The sequence below is a fragment of the Hyla sarda genome, chromosome 2 (genome assembly GCF_029499605.1).
Source record: "Hyla sarda isolate aHylSar1 chromosome 2, aHylSar1.hap1, whole genome shotgun sequence".
Taxonomy (NCBI): Eukaryota; Metazoa; Chordata; class Amphibia; order Anura; family Hylidae; genus Hyla; species Hyla sarda.
Genome location: NC_079190.1, coordinates 245,590,793 through 245,612,322, shown reverse-complemented (window position 1 = coordinate 245,612,322; position 21,530 = coordinate 245,590,793). Strand labels below are relative to the sequence as shown.

Below are 21,530 nucleotides of genomic sequence, written 5' to 3'. Positions count from 1 at the left end.
ATCCCCAGCCTTCACCCGCCGACACTAGGGCCGTCCTTCCCTGCAGATACCGCTCTCGGTGCAGGCCGAGCCCGCGCACACCCCCTCCGCCGTCTTACCAGAGCCTCCAGCTTATTGACTGCTGTCTCCATGTTGAATAGTTTACATTCCTCAGGCGGACCCGGGAATACGAGCGGGGGAGGGTACGGAGGGGAGGAGCCCTGTTTGTGCAACACTCACTGGGTGCAGATAGCCGGCCGCGCTCATTGGGCAGCTGTCAGTTCATGCCGAGTCCTCATTGGTCAGCGGAAGACGATATCGAGCCTCTTATTGGTCGGGAGCTTAATGTAAACCACTTCATGGCTTTTACCGTCTGATTGGCTGAGAGCAGAGTGCCGGAATGCTATTGGCTGCAGTAATCTCGCCTTCATCTCTCATTGGTTACTCGGCAGTTCCGAAGATTTAACCCATTCATTAATGAATGTGGGCGGGGAGGTAGGATTGCAGCGAACTGATTAGTTGGTGGATGGGCACAGTAGGAGGGGCCGCAGGTAAAGCGCAACGACATCCGATTGGCCACATCGCGAGGGAGCTAACGGCCGGGGGCGGGCTTGGGTGTCGCCCGGTGCAGTGATTGGCTACGGAGCGCCGCGTTGTAAATTTGAATGTAGGTAGTGTGTCAGGCTGTGGCTGGAGGACTGGGGAGCGGCCGCCTCACATCTGGAGCACGGTGAGCATCTCTGCCTGGCATAACTGGCACTGACACTACGGGCACGGTGCCAGCAGAAGCGATCGTACAGGTCTATCCATTGTAATGGCATCTACTATTACTATACACACACTGTACATCTTCTATATATATATATATATATATATATATATATATATATATATATATAGTGCATTACAATACAGTGACTGGTACTGAACCACCACATGTCACAACCTGACAATTACAAGAATAGATGTGACACAGTGTAGTGTGCAGGAGGCTTCCCATTGGTACTCATACACATTGGCATGTGGCCTACACTCTTCCTTAGTATGACTACCTGCAGACCCTACCCAACATGGGTCCCCCATTGCCAGTATTCATATGAAACACAGTTTTCTTTCTTTTTGTAAATGGTAGTATCCACAGGTCTATTGATGTTCACACATAACACTATTTCCCAACCAGGGTGCCTCCAGCTGTTGCAAAACTACAACTTCTAGCATGCCCGGAGAGCCGTTGTATGTCCGGGCATGCTAGGAGTTGTAATTTTGCAACAGCCACAGGCATCCTGGTTGGGAAATACTGACATACAGTCATGGCTGTAAATGTTAGCACTCCTGAAATATTTCTAGAAAATGAAGTATTTCTCACAGAAAAGAGTTGTAGTAACACATTTTGCTATGCACATGTTTATTCCCTTTGCGTGTATTGGAACTAAACCAAAAAAGGGAGGAAAAAAGCAAATTGGACATAATGTCACACCAAACTCCAAAATGGGCTGGACAAAATTATTGACACCCCAGTCCCTTAAGGACTGAGCCCTTTTTCACCTCAGGACCCGGCCATTTTTTGAACATCTGACCACTGTCACTTTAAACATTAATAACTCTGGAATGCTTTTAGTTATCATTCTGATTCCGAGATTGTTTTTTCGTGACATATTCTACTTTAATGTAGTGGTAAAAATTTTTGGTAACTTGCATCCTTTCTTGGTGAAAAATCCCAAAATTTGATGAAAAATTTAAAAATTTTGCATTTTTCTAACTTTGAAGCTCTCTGCTTGTAAGGAAAATGGATATTCCAAATATTTTTTTTTTTTATTCACATATACAATATGTCTACTTTATGTTTGCATCATAAAATTGATGAGTTTTTACTTTTGGAAGACACCAGAGGGCTTCAAAGTTCCGCAGCAATTTTCCAATTTTTCATAAAATTTTGAAACTCGCTTTTTTTCAGGGACCAGTTCAGGTTTGAAGTGGATTTGAAGGGTCTTCATATTAGAAATACCCCATAAATGACCCCATTATAAAAACTGCACCCCCGAAAGTATTCAAAATGACATTCAGTAAGCGTTTTAACCCTTTACAGGTTTCACAGGAATAGCAGCAAAGTGAAGGAGAAAATTCACAATCTTCATTTTTTACACTCGCATGTTCTTGTAGACCCAATTTTTGAATTTTTGCAAGGGGTAAAAAGAGAAAATTTTTACTTGTATTTGAAACCCAATTTCTCTCGAGTAAGCACATACCTCATATGTCTATGTTAATTGTTCGGCGGGCTCAGAAGGGAAGGAGTGTCAAATGGTTTTTGGGGGGCATGTCACCTTTAGGAAGCCCCTATGGTGCCAGAACAGCAAAAAAACCCACATGGCACGTAACAAGGGGTAATGTGAACCTTAATACCCCACAGGTGATTCACGACTTTTGCATATGTAAAAAAAAAAATAATAATTTTTACCTAAAATGCTTGGTTTCCCTAAAGTTTTACATTTTTAAAAAGGGTAATAGCAGAAAATACCCCCCAAAATTTGAAGCCCAATTTCTCCCGATTCAGAAAACACCCCATATGGGGGTGAAAAGTGCTCTGCTGGCGCACTACAGGTCTCAGAAGAGAAGGAGTCACATTTGGCTTTTTGAAAGCAAATTTTTCTCTGGGGGCATGCCGCATTTAGGAAGCCTCTATGGTGCCAGGACCGCAAAAAAAAACCACATGGCATACCATTTTGGAAACTAGACCCCTCGGGGAATGTAACAAGGGGTTAAGTGAACCTTTAATACCCCACAGGCGTTTCACGACTATTGCATATGTAAAAAAAAAAAAAATGTTTTTACCTAAAATGCTTATTTTCCCAAAAACTTTACATTTTTAAAAAGGGTAAAAGCAGAAAATACCCCCCAAAATTTGTAACACAATTTCTCCCGAGTACGGCGATACCCCATATGTGACCCTTAACTGTTGCCTTGAAATACGACAGGGCTCCAAAGTGAGAGCGCCATGCGCATTTGAGGCCTAAATTAGGGATTGCATAGGGGTGGACATAGGGGTATTCTACGCCAGTGATTCCCAAACGGGTGCCTCCAGCTGTTGCAAAACTCCCAGCATGCCTGGACAGTCAACGGCTGTCCGACAATACTGGGAGTTGTTGTTTTGCAACAGCTGGAGGCTCCGTTTTGGAAACCGTGGCGTACCAGACGTTTTTGATTTTTATTGGGGAGGGGGGCTGTGTAGGGGTATGTGTATATGTAGTGTTTTTTACTTTTTATTTTATTTTTTGTTAGTGTAGTGTAGTGTTTTTAGGGTACTGTCGCACGGGCGGGGGTTCACAGTAGTTTCTCGCTGGCAGTTTGAGCTGTTGCAGAAAATTTGCTGCAGCTCAAACTTGCAGCCTGATACTTACTGTAAGCCTCCGCCCATGTGAGTGTACCCTGTACATTCACATTGGGGGGGACATCCAGCTGTTGCAAAACTACAACTCCCAGCATGCGCTGACAGACTGTACATGCTGAGAGTTTTAGTTTTGCAACAGCTGTAGGCACACTGGTTATGTATCACGGAGTTTGTGACCTTACTCAGTGTTTCAAAACCAGTGTGCCTCCAGCTGTTGCAAAACTACAACTCCCAGCATGTACGGTGCATGGTGTAAGGTGACTGCTGGGAGTTGTAGTTTGCAACAGCTGAAGGCACACCGGTCGTGAAACACTGAGTTAGGTAAAAAAAAAAAGTTTCACAACCAGTGTGCCTTCAGCTGTTGCAAAACTACAACTCTCAGCAGTCTCCGACAGCAAACGGGCATGCTGGGAGTTGTAGTTATGCAACCAGCAGATGCACCACTACAACTCCCAGCATGCACTTTAGCTGTTTGTGCAAGCTGGGAGTTGTAGTTATACAACAGCTGAAGGTACACTTTTCCATAGAAAAAATGTGCCTCCAGCTGTTGCAAAACCATAAGTCCCAGCATGCCCATAAGGGAATGCTGGGAGTTGTGGTGGTCTGCCTCCTGCTGTTGCATAACTACAGCTCCCAGCATGCCCTTTTTGCATGCTGGGAGCTGTTGCTAAGCAACAGCAGGAGGCTGTAACTCACCTCCTGCTGCTGCTCCATCGCAGGCTGTCCCTCGCCGCCGCCGTCGCTCCTGGGGCCCCGATCCCAACATGGACGCCGGGGATCGGGGTCCCCAGCACCCGGGGTCGTCTTCCCGCACCCGCTCACGCCCTCCGGAAGAGGGGCGGAGCGGGTGCGGGAGTGACGCCCGCAGCAGGCGCCCTGATTGGTCGGCCGGTATTCCGGCCGACGAATCAGGGCGATCGTGAGGTGGCACCAGTGCCACCTCACCCCTGCAGGCTCTGACTGTTCGGGGCCGTCAGAGACGGCCCCGAACAGCCAGTAATTCCGGGTCACTGGAGACCCGATTGACCCGGAATCGCCGCAGATCGCTGGACTGAACATGGGGGGGCATAATAACCCCCCTGGGCGATATGCCGGGATGCCTGCTGAACGATTTCAGCAGGCATCCGACTCCGGTCCCCAACCGGCTAGCGGTGGGGGCCGGAATTCCCACGGACGTATGGATACGCCCTGCGTCCTTAAGAGGTTAATATTTGGCTGCACACCCTTTGGAAAAAATAACTGAAATCAGTCGCTTCCTATAATAATAATAATTTTTTTATATAGCGCCTACAGATTCCGCAGTGCTTACAATTATGGGGTACAAACAAAGACAAGTATCAGACATAATATTACACAATAACTGTTCAAACAAGAGGTATGGGGATATATTGAGGATATGTTGGGGATATGTTGGGGATATGTTGGGGATATATCGAGGATATGTTGAGGATATGTCGGGGATATGTTGGGGATATGTTGGGGATATATCGAGGATATGTTGAGGATATGTCGGGGATATGTCGGGGATATGTCGGGGATATGTTGAGGATATGTTGGGGATATGTTGGGGATATGTTGGGGATATGTTGGGGCCAATTAGAGACTGTTATAGGCCTGTCTGAAGAGATGTGTTTTCAGGCCACGTTTGAAACTATGGATGTTGTTGTTGAGTCTGAGGGATTGAGGGATAGCATTCCAGAGAACCGGTGCAGCACGAGTGAAGTCTTGGAGACGGGAGTGGGAAGTTCGGATTATAGAAGATGTTAGTGTGAGGTCATTAGCAGATCGGAGAGGACGTGTAGGATGGTAGACAGAGATGAGAGAGGAGATGTAGGGAGGTGCAGCATTGTGGAGAACTTTGTGTGTGAGACTGAGGATTTTGTACTGTATTCTGGACTGAATTGGTAACCAGTGTAGTGACTGGCACAGGGAGGAGGCGTCGGTGTAGTGGCTGGAGAGGAAGATGAGTCTGGCTGTGGCATTAAGGATGGACTGGAGAGGAGAAAGTTTGGAGAAAGGAAGGCCTATTAGTAAAGAGTTACAGTAGTCGAGGCGGGAGTGAATCAAAGCAATAATGAGAGTTTTAGCAGTTTCAGTAGTGAGAAACGGGCGGATTCTGGAAATGTTTTTGAGATGCAGGTGACAAGAACGTGAAAGAAACTGAATATGGGGAGTGACAGACAGATCAGAGTCAAGTATAACTCCAAGACAGCGAGCCTGCGGCCTGGGAGTTATGGTAGTACCACATACCGAGATGGATATGTCAGGGTTAGGTACAGTATCAGTTGATGGAGAAAAGACAAGAAGTTCTGTTTTAGAAAGATTTAGTTTCAGATATAAAGAGGACATGATGTCTGAGACAGCAGAGAGACAGTCACTGGTATTCTGTATGAGTAATGTTGGAGAAAGAGGTATAGAGTTGGGTGTCATTAGCATAGAGGTGGTACTGGAAACCAAATCTACTGATTGTTTTTCCAATGGGGGATGTGTAGAGTGAAAAGAGTAGAGGACCCAGGACCTATAACCATCAGTAAGCTTCCTACACCTCTTCTTACGCCGGAATGTTGGACCACTCTTCCTTTGCAAACTGCTCCAGGTCTCTCTTATTGGAAGGGCGCCTTTTCCCAACAGCAAATTTAAAGGAGTAGTCCGGCGCGCACTTTTCTCATTTCATCCGGTCCGGACTGCAAGAAAAAAAGAAAACAAACTTTCTCTTACCTGCCAACGAGCCCCCAGAGCTCCGGTACAGGTGTTCGGTCGCCGGGCTATTTGCTTCTTACTTCCTGTTAGTCCGGCACATCACACGGAGCTTCAGACTATCACAGGCCGAGGCGGGACATCACTGCAGACGGTGATAGGCTGAAGCTCCGTGTGATGTGCCGGGCTAACAGGAAGTAAGAAGCAAATAGCCCGGCAACCGAACACCTGTACCGGAGTGTACCAGAGCTCCGGGGGCTCATTGGCAGGTAAGAGAAAGTTTGTTTTCTTTTATTTTGCAGCCCGGACGGGATAAAATGAGAAAAGTGCGCATCGGACTACTCCTTTAAGATCTCTCCACAGATGTTCAATGGGATTTAGATCTGGACACATTGCTGGCCACTTCACAACTCTCCAGAGCTTTGTTGCCATCCATTTCTAGGTGCTTTTTCATGTATGTTTGGGGTAATTTTCCTGCTGGAAGATCCAAGATCTCGGTCGCAATCCCAGCTTTGTGACACTGGGCTGTACAGTGCAACCCAAAATCCGTTGGTAATTCTCAGATTTTATGATGCCTTGCACACATTCAAGAGGCACCAAAACAACCTCAAAACATCATTGAACCTCCACCATATTTCACTGTAGGTACTGTGTTCTTTTCTTTGTAGGCCTCATTCCATTTTCGGTAAACAGTAGAATGATGTGCTTTACCAAAAAGCTCTCTCTTGGTCTCATCTGTCCACAAGACGTTTTCCCAGAAGAATTTTGGCTTACTCAAGTTCATTTTGGCAAAATGTAGTCTTGCTTTTTTATGTCTCTGTGTCAGCAGTGGGGTCCTCCTGAGTCTCCTGCCATAGCGACACTGTTGCTCCCTGAGCCTGCAGGACAACTTGAATTTTTTTGGAACTTGTTTGGGGCTGCTTATCCACCATCCGGACTAGCCCATTTTTGGAGTTTGGTGAGACATTATGTCCAATTTGCTTTTTTTTCCTCCATTTTTTGGTTTAGTTCCAATACACACAAAGGGAATAAACATGTGTATAGCAAAGCATGTGTTACTGCAATCCTGTTCTGTGAGAAATACTTCATTTTCTAGAAATATTTCAGGGGCGCCAACATTTACAGCCATGACTGTATAACATAACAGCCAGTTCTGTTGGTTTATCTTGCTGTCCATGATCAGGTCCTGATGCTGTCATAGTGTCATAGCGGGAGGGCAGTCAGGAAAACAAATGCTGCTTTGGGTAACCCCTGGCACCTCTCAGGATAAGATGGGGAGTGGGAATACTGGGGAAAGTGGTGGAGGGGGCACCTATAACTAGTCCTTACTCCTCTTTCTATTGGCTGGGAGGGAGAGGACGACCCAGCAGGTCCCCTCCAGTGGGGGAAGGAGTCACATGTAGTCAGTGTACCCTTTTCCTCTATGGGCAAGTGCTACCAGGTGCCATACAGGCTCTATCTGACTCCATCTGCATGGAGATATTCTCACCCAGAAACAGATAAGCATGTTTTCTTGGTTTTAGTGTAAGTCTAATAGGCATGAACAGTGAAAATTGTGTTTTACCCTTACACCTTTTATTCTGTTATGGCGACTTAACCCTTTAGTCATCCACATGAAATAGCTGTCAAGTGCTCACTGGGCCCACCACTACATTATAAGCATAAACACTCATATGGGTCACATTTACAGGAAGGATAAGCCACTGTGACATCTGTTTGACATCTGGCAGCTGCTGATCTCCTTGGGGAACATAGGCTCAAGGATGTATTGAATTACATTTTGGTTACATACCTAGAGTGTTGGCTGATTCTGACAGTCAGCAGGTCCTAATGTGGTTGGCTAGAATACAGGAACCAGTCACTAAGGTCACGTTCCGGCTAGAACTGAATGAACTTAGTGACAGGCTTTATACAAAATGGGGAGATTTATCAAAACCTGTCCAGAGGAAAAGTTGCTGAGTTGCCCATAGCAACCAATCAGATCACTTCTTACATATTGCAGTCCTTGTTAAAAAGGAAAAAAAGCGATCTTATTGGTTGCTATGGGCAACTCAGCAACTTTTCCTCTGGACAGGGTTTGATGAATCTCCACCAATGTTCCCAAACTAAAACGCTACAACAAAATAAACAAATCTTTATTGAAAGTCAGTAATAAAATAATAATGCACAAATGAATGGCACCAAAAATAGTCCCCTAGATAGAGAAACCCATACAATTAGTAAGAAGCATAATGAAATCAGAATTACAGGTAGGTTCATAGAAAATAGAAAGTAAATACAAAAGTCTGAACATGTGTCATCAGCCTCACCCAGGTAGGTGCAAACCCCAATGTAGGTTTCGCTCAACTGAGCCATTGTCTGCTATGGAAAGACCAACTATAAGGAAAGACCAACTAAGGGTACGTTCACACATAGCGCAGGATATCTAACTGCCGATTAGAAGCTGTGCAGCAGAAAATCCTGTGCATCAAATCTGCGTACATGTGAACGTACCCTAAATGTACAACCAGAATACTGGTCAAAAAATGGGGAAAAAAATAGCTAATAATACAACCACCCTTATAATGCAATACAATAGGACCACCATTTTGACAGTCTTTCTAAATGTTTTAAACTATACTTTCTGTCTTTATAGAGTATGGCAAAGTTCCTGCAAGCACGCAGAAGACCAGGTAAACGGAAGAAGCAGAAACAATGGACAGCAAAGAAGACAGAGGGTTCCAGTTTTAAAGCTGCTAAGTAAGCCTGTCTACTCTGTACCAGATACAGGGATTGGTCTACATGCATCAGGCATTGCACAATTGGTACTATCTATCTCTCTATATAGTGCGCAGCTATCCATCCTTACAAGTTACACAGTTGTGCATATTAAGTAATATATATTGCTGCTTTTCCTCTCCCACAAGGTTTAGGTAGAAAGACGGGGCAACGCTGGGTACTCATTTAGTACTTACTTTATTCTTAATGTTTACAGGGTAAAAGAACAGACAGAGGATAAGCTACCCTGGTACTTCAGTTTGCTCCAGTCTTTATGGCTCAGCATTCACAGTATAAGAAATGTGGCGAGTTCCATAGTAAAAGGCTTCATATCTTTATGTTTGTGGAGCCATAACAGTGTGAAAAAGGTAAGTGAACTTAATGAATCTATTTTATTTTCTGTTATTGCTGGGGGTAAAGGGGGTTTCTCACCTGCCTTTTTGACTCCAGGGAGCACTCCATCTGGTTCTCATTTCAATGCATGGCAGGCAACAAAATTTTGCCTGTAGCCTAGCTGTGCAAGTACCCATTTTCCTTGGATCGGAAAAGAGAAGTTTCTGATCTCCGAAAGATGTGTACAGCAGATGCAGGGAGCCAAAGGGTTACAACAGTTTATTTTACAATGATCTCTAGTAAACCCTGTCACATGATGAAAACAAGCAAATAATCATCATTGGCTTATTTACATCCTGAGACGAAGTAGTGCTGGACTAAGGACAGGTAAGTAATAATCACGTCATGTAGAGAGTTAAAGGAAATCTGTCATCAGTATCACCCGCACTAACCTGTCATACAGGCTTGTAATACGGGTGATACTGATGACAGATTTCCTTAAGGGTACATTCCCACACGGCGTATTTGCTGCGTATTTGCTGCTGCGTATTTTCTTTTCTTTGTTGAAGTCAATGGGTAGGAAAATACACAGCACCAAATACGCAGCAAAATACGCCGTGTGGGAACGTACCCTTAAACTGCTGGGATCAGACTGAACTCCAATCTTGGCAGTTGGAGGCAGGTGTCGGCTGTAAGATACAGCCAACACCCGCTGCATATAGAGTGGCCTCAGTTCTTGAGCCTGCTTAATAATAAGTGACTGCCAAGTCACCGTATAAAGGCATATCAGTTAACAAAAATAACTAGATAACTAATACAGATAAAGCTTATATACAATGCATTCATAAAGTTTTCAGACCCTTTAATTTTTGTTTCACATTTTGCTGACCACTGGGACAACCCCTCATCTCTTGTATGAGGCCCCAGCAGACAGCATGAAGGGAATGTTCCGTCCCTGCATGACACGGCTGCTGAAATGCCCCCTCCATGTATCTATGGGGGGGGGGGGGTGCGTGTCGGTCACTGCGTCATGCGGACAAGCCCCCATTCCTACCGGGGCCCCTTACAAAAGATCGGGGGGAGGGGTTTCCCAGCGGTCAGGATAAGTTGTTTTGCACTGCAGTATTCCATTAATGGGGCGTGCTTACTTATCAGGGACCCTATCCACCTAATGGGGTGACATGCTGGTCTGCCTATCAAATCTTTATTGATAAAAAAACCTTATTTACATACTATTTGGGTTGAAATTATTTTTGTACCAGGACAAGTGGATTTTTATGAGGGACAAGTAGATTTTGCTCCGTTTTAGTCCCTTGGACAAGTAGTTGTTTTTTATTTTTATTTCCACATCCCTGAGAAACGGAAGCCCCCAAAAGTAAAAAAAAAATTGTGTTTTTTTTTATTTTTTTTTATTTATTTTTTTTCAATTTTGTCGCACAATGATTTCTTTTTTTTTTTTGTTTCGCTGTAGATTTTTGGGTAAAATAACTGATGTCATTACAACGTAGAATTGGTGCTGCAAAAGAAAAAAAGCCATCATATGGGTCTGTAGGTGCAATAGTGAAAGGGTGAGGAAAAAAACGAATGTGAAAAAACCCTAAGTCCCCAAGGGGGTTAAGTTTTAGGCCCAATTCTAAGTGTCATGTCTGGAGGAAACCAGACACTGCTGATTTCCTGCCCGATATATTCCCTACAGTGAAGCATTGTGGTGGCAGCACTTTAACTTTCCTCTGTAACTTGTATTGATTTATCTATCATGAAACACCTCTGCCTCTGACCAGTCTGGTGACCTTTTTAATTATTATTTAGCATTTAAATGAGAATCATATTTTTATAGTGTATGTTTTACAATTCTAGATAACTCTAGTATAACCAAAGAATCTATGCATTGATTTCATTGGTACATTCACCACTGTAATAATTATTTTCCAGCCACTTGTTTTCCTTATAAATGTTATCTTGCCACCTATCCACTACTATCGTGAACAACGCACATTGAAACGGCGCTTACATAGACTTGAAATTGAGTTTCTAAAGCTGCAGCTAACACTTCAGGTGAGCACTTACATCTCCAGTTTTTAAGCAGGAAGATAAGTAAAATATGTTTTTATAGGAAGTTAGATATATGTTAGTGTTAGTTTAAAAACAGAGTGTAAAATATGTTTTACTATTTTTTTTTTTTTTCTTTCTTTCAGACTAAAGACACCAGTTCAAGTTTATCTGGAAGTGCTTGCTGCTGTAGTTGTCAACAAGCCAAGACACTGCCTCCTGAAAGAAAGTCTGAGGTGGAGGCAGCTGGAGCAGGTCTCCTGCCTTCCCTACCACCTCCACCACCCCCTCCACCCCCTCCACCGCCTCCACCACCACCACCACCAGTTCCACCTCCAAGTTTTGAAAAACATCTGCCAGCTTTGAAGAAAGTGGCAAGCACTCGACCTCCAAAGGTTGGATACATTTTGAAATGATGTAAAAAGCCCATTATTACTTATGAGTATACAAAAATCATGTAGGCTTTTGTTGTTTTGAATACTAATTTCTTATGATTGAGCTACCGTATATACTCGAGTATAAGCCAAGTTTTTCAGCACGATTTTTCGTGCTGTAAACACCCCCCCCCCCCCCCCCCCCCCCTCGGCTTATACTCGAGTGAACTCTCCACCTGTCAATCCCTTCTCAGTGGTCTTCAACCTGCGGACCTCCAGATGTTGCAAAACTACAACTCCCAGCATGCCCGGACAGCCATGCTGGGAGTTGTAGTTTTGCAACATCTGGAGGTCCGCATGTTGAAGACCACTGGATTAATACGCGGTGATGATGAAGGGGTGGGGGTGGGATGATGATAGGCGGTGATGATGAAGGGGGGGGGATGTTGACAGGCGGTGATGATGACAGGCGGTGATGAAGAAGGGGGGGTGATGACAGGGTAATGATGAAGGGGGGTGATGACAGGCGGTGATGATGACGGGGGTGTTAATGACGGGGGTCTGGATGAAGGGGGGGGTGATGACAGGGTAATGATGAAGGGGGGGATGTTGACAGGCGGTGATGATGACGGGGGTCTGGATGATGACATGTGGGGGATGATGTACTTCCCACCCTATAACTTTTCCTGGGTTTTTGGGGTGAAATTAGGGGCCTCGGCTTATATACCGATCGGCTTATACTCGAGTATATACGGTAAGTGTTTTGTTTTATTTTATATTCCAAAAACTTTATATGTATTTGACAGGCACTACCTGTAAAACAAGAAGGACCCATTCACATAACAATTAAGGATCTTCTGAATGTCAAGTTAAGAAAGACCAAAGACAGTGTAGACAAACAAAAAGTAAGTTTGTTGGGTTATTTACATGTGTGTTGTTAGCAGTTTGATAGTATGAAAATATACAGACCCATTAATAGATGCAAAAGTTGAAACCTGTATGTTTGTATCTATATTTTATGTGTATTTGGTTTTACAATGCTATGGCATGCAGTATGTTGTATGCATGTATTTTGAAATGGTTGTTCCATTAGGCTGAGCTCTGTTTACTTAAAGAAGAAACGTTGACCCACTAATGCTAATAAGTGCAAACTGAGAAATTATTCAAGAAATACAATTATAAGACATTACAAAACATTAGACACAAAGGAAACAAAAAATATGATTAAAATAATCTAAAGTACAAAGTACCTAAATACTTGGTAATAACACATTCACAAAAGGGCAATATCAGTATGTCATGAAGTCATATGCATATGTGAAGTATAAATATGACTAAGAAATGTTCAGACACCTTTTATGGGGCCAGGTCCTTCATGTCTCCACGTGGTCATGGCTTCATCAGGGATAAGCTCCATTAGTTATATGCAACTATACAACATAGGCTTTTGTAATAAAATATATCCATAATACTGTTTGGGTACATTCACAAGTGCATATTTTCTGCTGCAGATCTGCTTTAGCAGATTTTGCAACCTATTGAAGTCAATGAGCAGCAAAATCTGCAGAAGCAGATCTGCAGCAGAAAATATGCACGTGTGAATGTATTCTTTTATATATTTTTTTTGGCACTTTCACTTTAAAAATAAGTGTTACAGAAATATAATTTCTTGGGGTGCAGAAAAAATTTGTGATATTTGCCAATTCTGGTCCCACACAGCTGCTGTTTGAGCAACTGCCGGCCCCCCGCTAGCCACAGTCCTGTGCTACTTCTGAGACAAACCATCTAAGCAGGGCCTGGCAGCATTGGTGTTCTGCCTCAGTGCTGGGCTGAATAGGCAGGTCCGGTGAGCCAAAGAAGCAACGAGTGGTGACCAGTGGGGGACTGAAGGTTGCTGAAACAGGAGCTGTGGGGGGGGGGGGGGGGGGGGGGGATAGACAATTATCACTTATTTTTACAGCCAGCATAATTTAAAAAAATGTACGATGTTAAAGAGGAATTGTGGTCAGGCCTCCATAATTTAACTTTCATTAAATAGCTTAGGGTGTCCTGATTCTACAGAGGAAGATCAGAGCAGAAGACGCCGGGAAGGCAGCAGAGGCAGGTGTGGGGACCTGTGGCTGTGCTGGATGATCGGATCACCGCGGCAGCGCTGCGGGCGATCCGATCATCCATTTTAGTGACCGTGATGCTGCAGATGCGGTGATCTGTATTGAAGGGTTAATGGCGGACATCCGCGGGATCACGGATGTCCGCCATTACCGTCGGGTCCCTGGCTGCGATCAGCAGCCGGTACCTGCCGCGCATGATCCGGGCATCACTCCGATGCTCGCGGTTATGCTTAGGACGTAAATGTTAAGGGGTTAGTCCTTCCAATAATTATCAGCTGCTGAAGTTGAGTTGCTCTTTTTTGTCTGGCAATAGTGCTCTCTGCTGACATCTCTGCTTGTTTCGGGAACTGCACAGAGTAGAAGTGGTTTGCTATGGGGATTTGCTTATACCCTCCACAGTTCCCTAGACAGGTGTCATCAGAGAGCACTTAGACAGAAAAGAACAACTCAACTTCAGTAGCTCATAAGTACTGAAAGGATTAAGATTTTTTAATAGAAGTAATTTACAAATCTGTTTAACTTTCTGGAGCCAGTTGATATATAAATTTATTTTTTTCCTTGATAACCCCTTTAATCTAATTTGTATGACCAGCTTTTCTGATCTTATAACATTTGTCATAGTATTTTTTTTACATATATCCTGTTTTATTGTGTTTTGATTGATATATGTGCTCTATTATATTTTAAGAAGGTGTTAAATGGAATTCAGCGCATTCCCCTGATAACTACATCAGCACTTCAGGGTGTCAAACTAAAGGTTTCATGCAGCATGCCACCAAAGCGTCTCACAAATATTTTTAAGTAAGTCGCTGAATTGGGATATCTTCAAAGCAAAACTATTAGAACTTTATTGTGACAATGTTGTATTCTCATTATTTATACAGGGATAAACCTAATAGCCCATTGGATGTCAGGCAACGTCTAAGAAAGGTTAATATGGAAAGGTAAGCTTGTGTTTCTACTGACAATAGTAGTGAATGCAGATTATTTTGACAAATATGTTAAAACATTTTCAAATGTAGTTTTATTTTTTTATTTTTTTTGTTTCAAGATTTCAACTGCCTGAAACCTAGAAACCCTTATTAAAACATTATATAACTGTTTATCACATAATATAAAATTGATAAAAGTAGAAATAGGAACTGGCACTACTTTTTGTGTGGTCCTTAACAAGTCTCGGCAAAAGACATGCACGATATGACAGGCACCGCTAATCAGCACTTGTGTGGAGGTGCACAACGCCGAAAGTAGTACAAAGTTCCAAAAATACTGTGCAGTAGAAATGAATAGGCTGCACTCACCACTTAATATTTCATCTGTGCTCATATGACTCCCGAAACCCCCCCCCCCCCCGCCTGAAGCTGGCTACACCAGCGTCACTGAGGTGCTGAACACGTGGTGCCCTGCCGAGCAGCTGAGCGGGGCACGTCAACGGTTCATAAGCGCCCTATCCTTAAAAAATAGACTACGGTATTAAAAAAAGTGGGGATGTAAATACTACACATCATGTATACAAGAGAAAAACCTGAAAACAGAAAAAAAGAGAAGTATAGTAGTATTCAGCTGAGCAGAAAAGAGTCTTTTCCACTCAGTTGAATACTATTATACTTCTATTAATCAGTAATGGCTTACATAGGACTACCCCTTTAACTATTAGCACTGCCATAAACTTGATATATACTAACTTTTTAAATGTCCACCTTTTATTTAGTGTCACAATATTTTTTCTTAAGGAGTCCAGGAGGAACCCCACTATATGACAGAGAAAACAAAGAAAATGGAACTGGGCTAACTCCACTTATGACGAAAGCTTTAAGGCGAAAATTTCAGGCAAGTCTGTACTATAGTTGCAGGTGTAGCAGAGCTGAATTTGTTTGTCTATTCATAACTTTGTGATATCTTTATCTGATGGTTTATGTACAGTCATTGAGTTGACACGATAATAAATGTCACAGTTTTCTTGTCATGGCTGTAGAAGTACATGAATTTTTAAGACAATTCTCCATTTGCAGTTCTATAAACTGCTATTTCACTGAGCATTTACTGGCAAATCATAGGGATGTATGGTATATGCCAGGGGTACTCAACTACTCTTAGTAGGGGTCCGCTTATCCAGGTCTGCCATCCAGTGATGGTCCGAGCTAAACCCTAAGACCTGGTTCACACCTAGCGGCCGCAGTGCCATGCCAGAAATAGGTGCTGCCTGTTGTAAAACATTATTTGTTAAGTCATAATCGTTCTCCAACTGCCACACACTGTGCCCCTGGTGTAATACTGCCACACACTGTTCCCCTGGTGTAATACTGCCACACACTGTGCCCCTAGTGTAATACTGCCACACACTGTGCCCCTGGTGTAATACTGCCACACACTGTGCCCCTGGTGTAATACTGCCACACACTGTGCCCCTGGTGTAATACTGCCACACACTGTGCCCCTGGTGTAATACTGCCACACACTGTGCCCCTGGTGTAATACTGCCACACACTGTGCCCCTGGTGTAATACTGCCACACACTGTTCCCCTGGTGTAATACTGCCACACACTGTGCCCCTGGTGTAATACTGCCACACACTGTGCCCCTGGTGTAATACTGCCACACACTGTGCCCCTGGTGTAATACTGCCACACACTGTGCCCCTGGTGTAATACTGCCACACACTGTGCCCCTGGTGTAATACTGCCACACACTGTGCCCCTGGTGTAATACTGCCACACACTGTGCCCCTGGTGTAATACTGCCACACACTGTGCCCCTGGTGTAATACTGCCACACACTGTGCACCTGGTGTAATACTGCCACACACTGTGCCCCTGGTGTAATACTGCCACACACTGTGCCCCTGGTGTAATACTGCCACACACTGTGCCCCTGGTGTAATACTGCCACACACTGTGCCCCTGGTGTAATACTGCCACACACTGCGCCCCCTGGTGTAATACTGCCACACACTGCGCCCCCTGGTGTAATACTGCCACACACTGCGCCCCCTGGTGTAATACTGCCACACACTGCGCCCCCTGGTGTAATACTGCCACACACTGCGCCCCCTGGTATAATACTACTACATGCTGTGTACCTAAATATAATGCTGTCAAACACCATGCCCCTGATATAATACCTCCATACACCCTGTTTCTGAGTATAGTACTGCCATTTAAGCCTGCCCCCATATGAACTGCGTCACCCATCATCACTGCAGAAATTACAAGTGACTCCAGCTCTGATGGCGCCATCAGGAAAATACACAACTGTATAATGACTCACAGGAGACGTCTTCTCTGTTGTCTTTACTTTTCTTCTTCCTCTGGTCTTTATCTTCTTTCAGCTCCATCTTCTCTGCAGAGTCTGATGCCCGGACATCATTGGTTACTTTGTTAGTAGATCCTCATCCTCTGTATAAAGACAATAATCATTATAACCCTGTCAGACATCATGACCCCTAATAATAATAATTATACTGCCAGATGCTGTTTCCTCTGTTTGTCAGAATCCCACCCCTGTACTCCCCCCCCCCCCCCCCCCCCCAGACCCATTTTCCCCTCCTCCTGCAGACCCCTAAGGACTCCTCCACACTGTGGACATTTAGTTGGCAGAATGTCTTCTTGCTGCAGGTGCCACAGAAGCCATTGGCAATAGGACTGCACGGATGTGCGCCATCTGTATAGATGACAATGCAGTCTGGTGGAATTCCACCAGCAGAATGGACGCGTTTGTTCTTTCGGTGTACGTCCATTCTGCTGGGGGAATTCCACTGTGGCGATTCCACAGTATGCACAGAGCAGCAAAAAACCATTAAAACATTTGGTCTCTGCTGCAAGCAGATTTCTGCCAGAGGAATGTCCTCAATGTGAATGGGCCCCCTTAATTCTCCTGCAGACTCCTCTGCCCCCCAAGACCCCTGCATTATTTATCTTTACACTTTGCTGTCCCCCCAGACCCCTCTGTCCCCTTCTGCCTTAACACTCCCTACCCGCATCATTTATCTTCCCCCCCAAGACCAGACCCCTGCATCATTCATCTTCCCCCCCCTCCACACAAAGACCCCTGCAGCATTCATCTACACCCCCCACACCCAATAATCCCTGCAGCATTCACTCCCCTCCCACTCAAAGACCCCTGCAGCATTCATCTCCCCCCCCACCCCAAGACCACTGCAGCATTCACCCCCCCCACACACACCCCAAGACCCCTGCAGCATTCATCCCCACCCCAAGCCCCCTGCAGCATTCATCTCCCCCCCCACCCCAATACCCCTGCAGCATTCATCTCCCCCCCCACCCCAATACCCCTACAGCATTTATCTCCCCCCCCACTCAAAGACCACTGCAGCATTTATCCCCCACCCCACAACCCCTGCAGCATTTATCCCCCCCAAGACCCCTGCAGAATTTATCCCCCCTACCCCTGTAGCATTTATCCCCCCCCCCCAAGACCCCTGCAACATTTATCCCCCACCCCACCCCAAGACCCCTGCAACATTTATCCCCACCCCAAGACCCCTGCAGCATTGATCTCCCACCTCACCCCCACTGCTGATGGCCCGGCCCTGCATACTTACCTGTCCTACACTGCTTTTCTGTGGCATGTCCCGAGCTACTCCACTGCTCTTCTGGTTAGGCCTGGCCAGAGCAGATGATGCAGGCAGTGCTAATCGCGCCGCCTGCATAATAGTGGAAGCGCTGGCCGGGCAGAGAGCAGAGTGTTCCCTCGCTCCGGCGGCACTCAGCTATTCATTTGTATCAGTATCTTAAAGACACCGATACATATGAATGTCGGGTCAGCGGATGCCAGTTGAGTACTGCTAGTATATACTATGAGATTATGATCAATGTGGGGAGGTGAATTGTGAAGAAGCTGATGCACAGTACAAAATGCTTCATGAAGGTCCCAGCAGCTCATCTCCAATGCTCAAGAAGTGATGGCATTCACTTGCATTGCGGTCAGAGTTGCCAATGGATTTCAATGTGCAATGAAATCTCGTGACTTGTTGGCCCTTACCTAGCCTGTAATAGGTGAGGCCTAGTGACAAAACATAGGATTACTTTTACTTGTTACTTTTGATGTCCATTTTTAAGGGTGAAATAAGTATCAATTAAAAAAATATATATATATATATTTTTTTTTGCAGCTTGCTCACCCAAAAAGTCCATCACCACTGCGAAGGTCCCCTTTGAACCACGGTTTGGATCACCCCCACTAGCAGTGCACAGACAGAAAAAGAGTCCGTAATAACATATCACTGTGTCCACATCTGAACATTTACATCAAAGTGAAGTGCATGATATGTGCTTGCCCAACTTTTTATAATAATGACACATTTTTTAACTGAAAGTTTCACTGGAAGAAACCACTAAGTTAGATGTATTTTAATAATTGAGGAAACCACTAATGTATTTTGCATCACATATGATTTACTCGGTTCTGTTTGTGCAGATATTTTTCTTTTTTATAGAATCCAGTGACATGTATAATACAGTTGGTTCTCTGTTAAACACGATTGTATCACAAGTGTTGGGCTTCCCATATCTAGTGGCACATTACTATTACAGTGGTCCTGATATACTGAACGATGATGTTCTGGTGAATGAAACTTATTATTGTGCTTTTTATACATATACAGTAATGAATAAGAAAATAATTTGCATCGCTTTTTGAACTAATGCACCATCTGTTCTAATAAGGCAGTGGTTGTTTAACACCCGAGACTCTTGTTGCATTGCACTAATAAGTTGGTTCCAAATACTGGAGAGGACATTGCTCTTAATTTGCACATTTTTATGTTTTTATGTTTATTTTATATGTGCTATATTTCTGTGTATTCTGTTGTTTGAGAAAATAATTTTAGGGTGCTTAAACCACATTTGTATTCTCTATTTTTCTGTAACTCAGTGAGCTTGGCATGAATATACCTGCCTGTGCCACACTATCAGCATGTAGATATGAGAACTTTATAGTTGACTGTCATGTTCTGCATGTAAACAACCACGAACAGCCAGTTCAGTGCAACTTAGCCTAAACCCTGCCCTGGTTCAATATAGTCCAGAAGTTTTGACAAGTTAAAAAAAAATAAAAAAATAAAAAAAAAAAGGATTAATTTAGAACACTTATGGGGTATGCAGCTCATATGCAGCAGTCATAGTACAACTGCATGCCATTGGAAAAATGTTGTATTGCTGCCATAATGCTGCTCTTTCTAGGTCTAAACGTTAACTTCTAAGGCTTCTTTCACACTGCCATTGTGACCCCACAGTCAGCGGATGTTAAAAAATGAGGGAAAAATAGCGGGAGAAAAATTACTGCATGCACTGTCTTTTACTCCCCCTAAGAAACTAACGGCACCCGACGGACCCCATTATAGTCAATGGGATCCATCGGGACCTGTTGTGCCTTGTCCCAATAATGGCCGTTAAAGGCAAAAAAAAGAGTGCCTAATAGCTGGTTTTGGATGGGGCACGGTGGCAGTGTGAAAGAAGCCTAAGCTAACTAGAGATCTGCTCCTTTTTAAGAACTGAAAATAGAAATAGATGTGGTAAGTGGTTGAATGGCTTTTTCCATCTGGATAAATGCAGGTTCCCCCTTTGAGAACCACACCTTTCTTGAGATCAAGGGCACTCTGGCCTGCTTGCAGTGGCCAGAGGTGGTCAGGAAGCCAAAAACAGCTGAACTGTCTGTTTATTGCAGTTTTCATAACTCCCATAGAAGTTAATGGGAGTTGCATAAACAGTGTTAGCACGCTAGCTACGCTGTTTCCATAACTCAGGTTGCCCTCAGTCTCGAGATACATGTATCTATTTTACATTTGTAATATGTGTGGATATGCCATAAATAGCCTGTTGAAAATAACCCTTTTATAGTCATCTATCCTTTTTACACCAGAGTGTGGTTACAGTAGAGTATGGCAAGGAAATGCATGTTTGTAATACAAACAGAATTTCTTTTAAAGCGTTACTGTCATTAAAAACAACTTTTGACAGGTTGATCAGACATGTTAAAAGTTGTTGATCGGACCAGATCTCACTCCTGAGACCCACAGCAATTGTGAGTTAATAGCCGGGAAAGTGGCTAACTTTATGCTTGGGTCCCTGGTCAGTGAGAGATCTGTACAGTTTTTCTATGTAGACTTCCCTGACACCAGATAAACCTAGTTATGCAGTGGTTCCTTTTCCTTTCAGTTGTATAACTAAGCCAGTTTACTTTTCAGGACCTTTGGAATGCTGGGTAACTGTGGGTTCTGCATTGGAGGTCATATTTTTTGTGATTCAGATTACACAGAAGCTGCTATAACTTAAAAAAACAAGTATTTTTTAAATGTTTTGACTGAAAAGTCAAAGACGCATTTACTGGTGATTTTAAAAGAACAAAATGACATTTAATAAATCAAAACCTCTTTAAGGCGACCACTCAAATTTAAAAACGCAAATAAAAAGTGGTCGTTTAGGAAGGTGGCCTTCTCAAAGAAAATGGGCAGTATGGATAATAAATGCTGGAACTGAATATCTGTCATGGAAAATCTGGTCTGGATGAGGGTAGGGGGGTGGTCACTGTATTTTAAAGTGTGTGTACTCATGTTAGCCAGCTGAGTACAAGCATGTTTACCTAAAATACTTTTTTTTGCTTACTGCTTCTGCCTGTTATACATTGCCAGGATTTTCCATCCTACAAGTTTACATTAAAGCTCAGAACTCTTTATGGGCCTATATTGTATTGTAACACATCTCTAGAAACTGGAGATTAAGCTTGGAGCTTAAAATTCTACTGAGAATGCCGTACTATTTGTCGTTAGCCTTTTTAACAGACTGTCTTGTTTTGTTAATATTTAAATAAAACATTTAAAAAAAGAA

The 21,530-nt window shown here is 43.8% G+C and overlaps 2 protein-coding genes across 7 annotated transcripts in view; one reads left to right on the top strand and one right to left on the bottom strand.

Annotated features, from left to right (window-relative positions):
* The window catches only part of SKA2 (spindle and kinetochore associated complex subunit 2), a 17,319-nt gene extending 17,047 nt beyond the window's left edge, over positions 1-272 (bottom strand). The window contains exon 1 of one of the 2 annotated variants that reach the window (XM_056556845.1): positions 220-272. In XM_056556845.1, coding sequence (XP_056412820.1) covers positions 220-246 — 27 coding nt within the window. In that variant the 5' untranslated portion in view covers positions 247-272. Of the gene's footprint in view, positions 1-98 lie in introns of both variants that reach the window. The other variant, XM_056556844.1, reaches the window with a different exon arrangement.
* The window catches only part of PRR11 (proline rich 11), a 22,467-nt gene extending 937 nt beyond the window's left edge, over positions 1-21,530 (top strand). Inside the window, exons 1-10 of one of the 5 annotated variants that reach the window (XM_056556839.1) lie at positions 371-474; positions 8,697-8,800; positions 9,036-9,186; positions 11,084-11,206; positions 11,347-11,595; positions 12,381-12,479; positions 14,374-14,486; positions 14,570-14,629; positions 15,419-15,515; positions 18,818-21,530. In XM_056556839.1, the coding sequence (XP_056412814.1) occupies positions 457-474; positions 8,697-8,800; positions 9,036-9,186; positions 11,084-11,206; positions 11,347-11,595; positions 12,381-12,479; positions 14,374-14,486; positions 14,570-14,629; positions 15,419-15,515; positions 18,818-18,889 (1,086 nt within the window). In that variant the 5' untranslated portion in view covers positions 371-456 and the 3' untranslated portion in view covers positions 18,890-21,530. The other 4 variants (XM_056556843.1, XM_056556841.1, XM_056556840.1 and 1 more) reach the window with 4 other exon arrangements.